The 11,542-nt window shown below is 34.3% G+C and overlaps 1 protein-coding gene across 1 annotated transcript in view; it reads right to left on the reverse strand.

Annotated features, from left to right (window-relative positions):
• LOC127811455 (protein disulfide isomerase-like 5-4) overlaps positions 1–10,808 on the reverse strand; it is a 58,907-nt gene extending 48,099 nt beyond the window's left edge. The window contains exons 1-4 of the mRNA XM_052351340.1: positions 10,627–10,808; positions 1,608–1,698; positions 1,200–1,294; positions 434–491 (exon numbers count right to left, since the gene is read on the reverse strand). Of these exons, the coding sequence (XP_052207300.1) occupies positions 434–491; positions 1,200–1,294; positions 1,608–1,698; positions 10,627–10,667 (285 nt within the window). The 5' untranslated portion in view covers positions 10,668–10,808. The remainder of the gene's footprint in view (positions 1–433; positions 492–1,199; positions 1,295–1,607; positions 1,699–10,626) is intronic.
• Positions 10,809–11,542: the final 734 nt, after the last annotated feature.

Below are 11,542 nucleotides of genomic sequence, written 5' to 3' on the forward strand. Positions count from 1 at the left end.
GTCTTGATTTTTATTAAATGGTGTACAATCAAAGAAACTTTTAGGGATATGAAAACATTGTACAACTGAATTTGTAGTGTGAATATATTGTCATTAAAAGCAGGTTTATAAGAGAAATAAACAATAGAAGAATGTAACAAATTTTTTATTTGCTGCTAAAGGAATAAAATAACAATAGCAGCAATCATAAGTTTTAATCCCACTAGGCCGGTTTGGCTATATGAACTCTAGACCTCCAGCCTACTAAAGGAAATAATAATAATACTAAAATTTAAACAAACATCTATATTGTGATTTAAATATAATAATTCTTGTAGATTAAATAAGAAAAATGACCAATTGCTAAAATCAATCGGTTGAACATGTTTAATCATCTAAATATATTGTTCAAGGAGTACTAATTAGAAAAAAAGTAATGGGTCAGTGAACTTACTGTTCCCAGGACATCACTCACATCAACAGATGCAAATTCACAGGACAGTACAGGAAAGCTACAAAAACAATTTAAGGAATGTTAGTTGCAGACACACCAAAGTGGATTCACGTGGCTGAAAAGAAAGTAAAGCATTTTTACTAAAAATGATACACACAGCACACAGTCCCAGCCCCTATAGAATGAGCTACAACGGATATTTTTTTTATTTTTTTCTCCGGCAATCAAACATACAGGCAAGTAGGAAATTCAATGTATGACATACAAAGAAAATACTTAGAAATAAATTTATAAAATTTAGAAAATAGCATCAACTAAGAGCATGGGGCACAGCTGCTACAAACTAAATTTGCACGAGTTTGTTAGGCACTATCACCATACCCATAAGCCCATGCCTGCACACGTCACTGGGTTCATGAGGGGATCAGTAATAGCCCAAAAAACAGAAGTTTCAGTCTTCCCCAGTCCAATCCAATCACTCACTGCATTTATGACATGTCCTGTATATTGAGGAAGTGGTCTCACCTCCCAAGGGGTAGGGATGTGCTATGTATTAGAAGGGATGCAGCTCACAGAACCCTCCATTCAAGTCAAAGAACATGACTTTACATCCCTTTATTTACCAAAGCAAGACTAGTTAGGTTTTTACAGCTGCTTCTAGCATTTTTTTTTTTTTCCTTTATCCAAGAAAAGAACCAACCAATGAAAATGAGAAAACTAGAATGTATTTTCTTATGAGAATAGAGCTGCAATTATAAAGACACACCTGATATTAAAATCTATGCGCAAGAATTCCCCATCTGGACTCCTGTCAACAATAACTGAGGTAGATGTGCTCACTGTCAAATAATCATTTAGTTCCTGCCAAATAAAAAATTAAAACTTAATTCTCTAATGAAAACAAAATCACAAAACAATTAAGCATGATATTTTGCTAAAAGAGAATGCATGTGTGCATGTAATGCATCTAGGAAACATTCTGAATTCCTAGAAATAATTATGATAGTCAAGGAATCAGAGTAGGGAGAAAATAAGAAACAAAATTATAAAAATAGAATTTAAAATAGGACTCAAATGAACATATATCTGAATAGCCAAAAGGATGATCAGTCATGAATCATGATCAACATATCAACTCCCTAAATCTCTAATCAAATAGAAATGAGCTCCCTACCATTCCAAATAAAAACAACATTGATAAGGCAGCTATGATAGACAGACCAGCACCAGATAATGATGCCTCTGTCAAATCTCTGGGAATTTTCCTGAGAAAAGAAAATAGATAGGTAAATATAAAGTGATACACCAAAAGAATGTAATGACTGATATAGAAGATAGTAGATAAGTATAAGAAGATGCAATATGTTAAGCACAACTTACACTTGCAACAGTACATCAAAACAAAAAGAGAAGAAAAGGATAGATGAAGGCAATAACAGGTAAAATATCCTTGTTTCCTTTCTTCAGTTACTAATTTCAGAATGAAACTAGAAGTAGAACAATTCTTCCTGCTGAAAGGGAAATGATGGCAGATAACAGGAAAGAAACTTGGATTTATATTTCATTTTGATATTTCTTCTTTCATACAAGAGGTATCTTCATTTTATAAGGCATGCATGAAGAAATAAAGGACCAAGGAGTCAGGTGTCTCAAGTACATGCATGCTAATTTGTACAAACATGTATTCGAGCGAGGCAGAAGTATATAAATCCATCCAAAAATGCCTCCATAGATGCACAACCTATGAGGCAATCAGACTGAAATGATATCAAACTTGGATACTCATCAAACACTCTAGAATTTGTTTAGGACAAGCCACTTGAAAGTTGGAAGACATCAAAGATTTTTTCTTGCATTGCTGATATTTTTAACATTGTGATTATGTATCAGATGATGACAACCTAAGACTTGTTTGATAGAAGGTTCATTAATTATTTAACTTTTGTTTAATGTGCCACAAAATGTTAATACATTTGATAAGATTGTTGACTTTGATTATTATATTGAATGGCATTTTTCATAACAAACTAGAGTTATAATTTATCTTCATTTACCAAAATGAATCGGTCCCAAGCTCAGATAAAAGAGGAGTGCATAAGGTAGGTGAGAGCTGTGAGATTCAAAGATTAGAAAACAATAGGAGAAGAAAGCGATAGAAGAATGCCTCGATCAAGTTGTTTATTGAAATGAATGATAAAACATAAGATACCTGGTATTTATACTCAGCTATTAACATAAAGAGGCCGAGCCTCACTAACACAAAGGATAACAAACTTAACAAACATAGATACATCAGTTAACAGCAGTTTAATCAAAGTAAACAAACAAAAACACAAAATACTATCTGTTGTTACTTTCTCCAACATTTCCCCTCAATTTAGACCTCCCATCTGACTTAGAACTCCTGTGATCCTTTAAGATATCTGATGCTCCAGCAAACTGTGACTGAATAGGAGAGATCTGCAGACCAATCTTGTTACATAGATAATGTAGACGATCACGAGGCAAACTCTTAGTAAAAATGTCAGCCACCTAATGCAAAGTAGGCACATATCTAATCTCAACTGCACCTTTTTTAAACTTTTCTCGAATAAAATGCACATCTACCTCTATGTGCCTAGTGGGGAATGGAAAATAGGGTTTTCTGCTATGCTTTTAGTTGCCATATTGTCACACTACAAAACAGGAGTATGACATAGGGGATACCCCAATTCAGAAAACAAGGATTGTAACCACAATATTTCAATAACTCCCTGAGCCATGGCTCGGTATTCTGCTTCACCAATAGACTGAGCCACCACCGACTGCTTCCTAGAACTCCAAGCTATCAAATTTGGACCAAGAAACACACAAACACCACTAGTTGACTGTCGTGTAATCTTACACACAGCATGGTCAACATCTGTGAACACAGTTAAAGAAAGAGCACCTACCATAGGTCTAAACATTAGCCCCAAACTAATTGTGCCCTTAAGATATCGAAGTAGACGTTTACAAGCTAACCAATGCTCCATTTTAGGGGAAAATAAGAACTGACTCAGTCTATTCACCACAAAGGAAATATCAAGCCGAGTATGAGTCAAATATTGAAGAGAACCAATTATAGTTCAATATAGCGAAGGATCTGAAAACAACTCTCCCTCATCAGTAAATGAAAACCCAGAAGTCAGAGGTGTATCACAAGGCTTACAATTTTGCATAGAAGCCTTCTTCAAAAGATCTAAGATATATTTCGACTGTGTAAGGTACATACCTTCAGCATCTCTATATGCTTCAAAACCTAGAAAATAACTTATTAAACCTAAGGTTTTGAGAGAAAAATGATCATCCAAATCCTGAATACGTGCCTTTAAAGCAATAGGGTCAAAACCCGTGACAAGTATGTCATCAACATACACCAAAAGAAAGAGCATTGCAGCATCAGTGCATTTAATGAAAAGAGATGCATCAAAAACAGCTCTTGAAAAACCCCAACCTTGTAATGCTAACCTCAATTTAGTGTACCAAGCTCGTGGAGCTTGTTTCAATCCATACAGTGATTTCTTCAACTTACACAGATAAGAAGGAAATCTAGAATCAACAAAACTACCTGGTTGAGACATATAAACATCCTCCATAAGCTCCCTATTCAAAAAGGCATTATTAATGTCCACTTGCTAAATATCCCAACCAAAGTGAACTGCCAAAGAAAATAATACTCTAATGGTTGGAACCTTAACTACTAGACTGAATGTTTCCATATAATCTATTCAAGGTGTTTGAAGAAACCCTTTAGCAACCAAACGTGCCTTGTGTTTAAGGATAGAACCATCAAACTTGTATTTAGTCCGAAACACCCATTTACAGCCAATTAAATTCATATCTTGGGAGAAAGGAACCAATTCCCAGGTGTTATTACGTTGAAGAGCAGAAAACTCTTCCTCTATAGCCAGAGTCCAATGAGGATCTGAGAGAGCTTCATTGACTGAGCTAGGTTCTAGGTTACTTATTAGAGCATGAGGAGATGAAAGAAGCCGTTTAGATTTAGATTGGGTGATCATAGAAAGAACAGAGGGTGAGGGTATAATTTTAGGTCGAGAGGAATGTGAATGAGAAGTGGTACATGGTTGCTGGTTTGGAGAGACAGGTAAAAAGGAAGTCATTGAATTATCAAAGGAAGGTGAGGGCAATGAAGACTGAGTTACTTGAGGAGAAGGTACTAAGGATTGTGCTACTTTAGGAACCTTAAACTAAAAAGAAGGAAATGAATGAAAAATAGCAATAGAAGGACACAAAGAAGAAGATTGGACAGGACTAGCTGTTGAGGAAGCAAACAAAAGTAGATAAGGAAATTCAATAGGATTAAACTGAACATGTCTAGAAACATAAATCCTACCCGAAGGATGTAGACACTTGTACCCTGTATGAATTGAACTGTGTCCAATAAAGACACACTTAGCTAAGTGCAAATCAAACTTATGTCGATTGTAAGGTCTTAGGTAGGGAAAGCATGAACATCCAAAAGGTTGAAGGTGCAAATAGTTAGGTTCTTTATGAAGTAGCAATTCAAATGGAGATTTAAGTTTCAAATGAGCTGAAGGTAATAGGTTGATGGTGTAAACAGCTACTTGAAAGGCTTCTGCCCAGAATTTAAGAGGCATATGTGCGTGAGATAGAAGGGTAAGCCCCATTTCATCAACATGTCTATGTTTTCTTTCAGTAACACCATTTTGTTGGTGTGTATAAGGACATGTAAATCTAGATTATATACCACATGATTAAAGATAAGGCAAGAAGGCTTTAAATTCCCCACCATTGTCAGTTTGTAGACTTTTAAGTTTTAAGTTATATTGCAACTTAGCTAATTTATGAAAAGCAATGAAGGTTGAGAGAATATCAAACTTTAGTTTCAAAGGGTACAACCAAGAATATCAAGAATAAGCATCAACAAGAATAAGGTAGTATCTAAACCCTTCAGTGGAAACAATGGGTGCTGGACCCCATACATCAACATAAATCAACTCTAAAGGATGTGTTGTTATTGGACAACGAGAAAAAGGTAACTGATGCAGCTTACCAAGTTTACAAGAATCACAAAATGCAAAATCTGAGTTTGAACAAGAAACTTGAATTTTATTCAAAACACATTTCAGTACATGAGAAGCAGGGTGCCCCAACCTGGCATGCCACTGTTGTACAAGATTATTTGAAGTAGTCTGAGCTACATCAACACTACTAGACAACAGATCAGGAATAAAATGATTCTGTTGTTTACATTTGTGTAAAGAATAAGAACTTGTAACAGCAACACTCAAAGACTTGGGAGACATTGATGAAACGAAACAACAAGCTTGGACTCAGCAGAACCAAAAGCTGATGTCAATTGATATAAACCTTCCTTAAGTATTCAACACTAGTCCTGAGTCCTTATCCTTAATCACACATGAAGTAGAGTTAAACTCAGCAACAACATTATTGTCTTTGGCTAATTGAGAAACACTAAGCAGATTTTTGTTCATATGTGGAACATGTAAGACATTAGGCAGGTCAAGAATTGAAACAGGTGTAGTATTAGTATATAGATTGTTGTAACCAACATGAGATATAGGCAATTTCTTACCATCACCAACAACTACTTCGTCACTACCGTGATATGGAGAGTGAAGAGATAGGTTGTTGAGACTGGTAGTAATATGGTTGGTTGCTCCAGAGTCAACAAACCATGGAGCATCTCCACGAGAAGAAGAAGGAAAGAACTGAGTTTCAAAAGTTTGTCCATAAGGTGACAAAGAACCTACCTCAGCCATGTAAGTCTCATTAGATTCATTAGGACTAGTCAAAAAGGCTTGATAATCTAGCTGAAATTGATTGTTAGATCTAGCAGCAGTCTGATTCTGAGGAGATAATCTCTGAAAACTCCTATCAAACCGATGATAATACATGTCAACCAAATGACCAGGTTTCCCACAAAGTTGGCAGTACACACATCGACCACCAGACCGGCCACCACAACCACAACTCCCTCTATTCATATAACCACCCCCTCGAGAACCAAAATTGCCTCTACTATTAGCTAATCTATCACCAAATCCAGATCTTGATACATACAAAGCAACATTAACATTCATTAAACTAGCCATATCAAAATTAACAAAAGAAAGAACAGATTGATTCTTGGTAGCTAGTCATTGCTCATGCATAAGCAAGAGATATTGAACCTTCTCAATATTAATCTCATCCATTTGATAAGTAATCAAGCTAACAACAGTTTCATACTCATGATCCAATCCATTCAATATAATTAACAATAGGTCTTTATCAACTAGGGGTTCACCAATAGCAACCAAAGCATATCCAATTGTCTTTATTTTCAAAATGTAGTCATTAACAGAAAGAAAGTCTTTCTTTACTGACCTCAACTGTTGTTTCAACTGAAAGGATTTCGCCACTATTTGCTAAGGGGGCGTTTGTTAAAATGAGCAAGATAAGGTGGTATCAAGATAAGATTGGGATGTTTTCCGGACCAAGATATGGAATGATCAAGATAAGGCCGGGAAACATTTCAAGATTTCTATCAGACTGTTTGTTAAACTTTTTAGAATTCACTGATAATTGTATTTTTTCTTTCCATGTGTTTGTTAATACATATGATAAGCACCAAGATAAGGGTTTTTTACCAAAATATCCCTATTATCAAATTTATAATTAAAATAGTATTTTATGATTAATATGAATTGTCAAAAAAATTAAGATTAAAATTAAAAATAATATTTTATTTTTCAAATTCATGTTCAAAAATAAATTTAAAAAAAGTTGAAAAGAGTTAAATAAAATATAGAGAGAGAGAGAAATTTAAATTTTAAAAATCAATGAAATGAATAATGTCATTAAATTTTAAAAATTGTCAAAACATATAATAATTTAAAAATATATTAAAAAATATTAATTATAAGAGTTAAATAAATAAGGTTTTTTAATAAATTTAACTCTTTAAAATGCACTAAATGGCATTAATTATCTTACAAGGGGCAGATAAGTAATTCACCCTTATCTTGAAAGAGCCAGATAAATTTATCCGAGGGGGGAGGTCGGATAAATTTATCTTGAAAGGGGGAGATAAGAGGTCACGTGAGGCCTTTTCCGAAAATGGTCAGATAAGGTTAACAAACACGTTGGAAAGACCAAACATCCGGAATGCTTCCCATATCTAACATTTTCTCCCTCTTATCTTGGTTAACAAACACCCCCTAAGAATACAAATTCTCAACTGAAATCCATACCTCCAATGAAGACTTGCAATGAATCACCTGAGCGAGTACTTCCTGCTCCATTGTTGAAAACAGCCATCCAAGGAGAAGCTGGTCTGATCTGATCTAGTTTATGTAAGTTGGATTAAGAATCGAGACATCTGAGCCTTCTGCATTTGAATTCAACTCAGAATTCAAATTCAATTCAGGATTCGAAAGATACTTAGGAGGAGGCGGATGTTTCTTAAGATATTGCGACAAGTCGTACACCCTAACTATGGCGAGAACTTGCGCCTTCTAGAACAGGTAATTACTTGTACTTAACTTGGTTGGGCTATAATTAAGTACTTTAGCAACCGAGGAGAATTCTAGTTGTGAATCAAAAAGAGAAGATGCAGAAGATCGAGAGAAAGATAAAGCACTACAATTCGGATTAAAAGCCATAGCAGGCTCTAATACCATGTGAGATTCAAAGATTAGAAAACAATAGGAAAAGAAAGCGATAGAAGAATGCCTCAATCAAGTTGCTTATGAAATGAATGATAAAACATAAGATAGTTGGTATTTATACTCAGCTATTAATACAAAGAGGCCGAGCCTCACTAACAGAAAGGATAACAAATTTAACAAACATAAATATATTAGTTAACAACAATTTAATCAAAGTAAACACACAGCAACACAAAATACTATCTATTGTTATTTTCTCCAACATTTTTCCTCAATTGAGAGCTCCCATCTAACTTAGAACTCCTGTGCTCCTTTAAGATATCTGATGCTCCAGCAAACTATGATTGAATAGGAGAGATCTGCAAGCCAATCTTTGTAAGGTGTTTCAATTTTACAATGTCATTACCTCCTATTCATTTTCACCGTTAAGTAATGACATGGACTACCTATGTGGACATGAAGGATGGTGATACGCGCTTCAGAACTCTGACAGCAACTGATGCGAACCCGCGATGGAATGAAGCCAAAGGAACCCACAAAAGATTGAAACGAACCCCAGAAAAGCCAAAATCAGATATAAAGCAAATAATTCTCGACCCGTTGATTCACGAATCAAGAACCTAGATTATGTTAAAATCTAGACCCGTTGATATGCGAAAACAAGAACCAAGAATTGTGTTGTTGAACGCCACAAAGACTGCCCAGATCTTTGATAAGTTCAAAATTTGAACGCCACAAAGAAATCACTCCTTTGATAAGTTCGAAACTATGTTCATTGAAGAACAATATAGAAAAGAGAAATATCTCAAATTCAATTCATAATCTTCTCTCCCCTTTTTCACAATGGTAAAGCCTTTAAATAGGCCAAAATAATTAAATCCTAATTCTACTTGAAAACTAATAAAAATCCAAATCCTAAATATAATGGGTTTTAGTTAGCCCACTCCAAATAGAAGTAGGAATAACAATAGTAACCCAATCCAACTACAAGTTGGATTAATAAAACTAAGCTAATCCAAATCCAACTATAAGTTGGAATAATAAAACTAACTCAATCCTAAACTATATAGGAAATAAGTAAATATCTTGTTAAATAAGAATCTTAGTCAAAAAGGAATTAGTATTCATCCAATTCCAACACGGTTGATTGGATTGACTGATTTGATTGCATCATTGTTAGTTGGCCCTCCATGATTCTCATCAGATGGCATGGTGTATTATATAAGCTTGCAAGAGAGAAAGAGATATGTTGGTCCATCCAAGAAGAAGAAGAAGTAGAAGAAACTCAACTGACTGCCACCTCAAACTCCTTTCCTTCCTCCTCCCTCTCCCTCTCTCTCACAATAGGCTGGAACCCAGAAAATCATTTTGCCTAGTCACTCCCCCCTTCCCTCCACTCATTTCAGTCTGATTGGTGATTGCTTGATAGGTTGTGCATCAATAGAAGCATTTTTTGATGGATTTATATACTTCTGCCCCTACTAACTTCCCCCCTCCTTCTCTCTAAGAGTATGCCAAAACAGAAAATGAATTTTGCGAATTTCAAATTGGTACTGCTTAGCAACCCTAGAAACCTCCAGTGCAGGCACTTACTCCCACCCATCCTATCACTATAGGTCAAAAGACAGTATACCACCATCACATACTTATCATCATTGACAACCATCATCATACAATAGTCTGCCACCATAGAAATACATTCAAGAGGCCAACTCCATATGAAAACATACCACATCATCCTTGCTCTAGCTACTCCTAGATTCTTTAAGCTTAGCATCCACAAGGTTTGTACAAAACATATCCATCATAAGCATACCCCAGAATTACTTCCCATCAAAGATTGATTAAACAAACAAAGAGACCAAACTTCAATATTTTCAAATTCAAATTGAAAGTTATGCATTTAATAAAAAATAAAAACAAATAAAACTAAAGAAACTGATGGTGAACTTGGAAGCACTCTACCATTCAATTATCCGAACTTTATTAAATTCTTACCTATGGTACATAAGTCTTTGTCTCTTTCATACGTTGATCATCATAGGAACTAATATTTTAAACAAAATCGCACGATGAATTAACAAATTAGGTACATATTCAATGTAATCCAAAGCTCGGCCTGTTACAAATTTGAGAGCAGCCACGTCGTGTGCGTAAATACCAAATGTCAGGTATGGATTCACTCTGTCCCCCTTGGCACCCCCATTTCGAGAACCATTTTAGAAATGACCTTCTCATTCGACTTCATACATAATAAATACCAGCAAAACCTTGCACAAACATCTAAATTTGTCGTAAAAGCTTCAGTAAAATCGCATTATGTATGTTCATGCCAAACCAAAACACTTCGACATCAACCGAGACATTAAGTATAAATCAAAAGATAACATTTCAGACGCGTCCATGAATAAACCCACGACTACCTTTCTCGATCCCATAAACAAATGCACTATCAACGCGCAATTCCTACTAGAAACCGACTAGAATGAAAATTGGAAACGGAAACATAGATCTGACCTGTAGAAATCCACGGATTTGAGCTTGTGCGTCGATATCATCGTTGCGAAGAGAAGGGGATTTTCGAACGAAGAGGGAAACGCAGCTCAAACCCCCAGGGTTTGAGGACTCAACAGATCTGCCTAGATCGACTCTGTGAGAGAGAAGAGAAGAGACTACTTGCCCTTCGCTCTTATTTATTTATTATAAATCGACCCTTGAAGTGAACAAATCGCCCATTTAAAGCTTAGAAAGAGAGATTGCGTGGGACCCTTGCGAGCCCAAAATCTCAGCTTTTTTTTTTTTTTTTTAGGTATGTGTCAATGTTGACCTCGCAATTTTGAATATAATTTGTGTGAAGTTGTAATTTAATCTAATTATTTTAATTTTGATAATTATATTTTAATTAATTTAATTAAATATAATTTTATCGTAATATCGATTTAAAAGACATGTATCAATGTTGATCTCATATATTATGTGTTATTTAATAATAATATTTATAAAATTTATATATATATAAATAAATAATATATATATAATTAATTATATAGATTACAGACATAAAATCAATTAATTATTTATATCATTTTTTTATTTATGTATATATATAAATCACATAAATATTATTATTAAATGATATATGACATGTCACATTAGAATTAACACACATCTTCTAAATTAATTTTAAATATTAGATAAAATTACACAAAATTAAGTCAATTAAGATATAATTATCAAAATTAAAATAATTAGATAAAATCGTAAATTTATAAAAAAAATGAGTTTTTTTTCTATTTGTCTTTTTTTTTTAAATTAGGCTAACTAGCGTTGAAGTTGGTATAATTACATCTATTCCCCCCTTTAATCTAAAAAATTATAGAAATCTTCCCTAAAATTAAAAATTAATTAAAGTAAGTATTTTATCTTTATAATT

This window comes from Diospyros lotus, chromosome 10 (genome assembly GCF_014633365.1).
Source record: "Diospyros lotus cultivar Yz01 chromosome 10, ASM1463336v1, whole genome shotgun sequence".
NCBI classification, from domain to species: Eukaryota; Viridiplantae; Streptophyta; class Magnoliopsida; order Ericales; family Ebenaceae; genus Diospyros; species Diospyros lotus.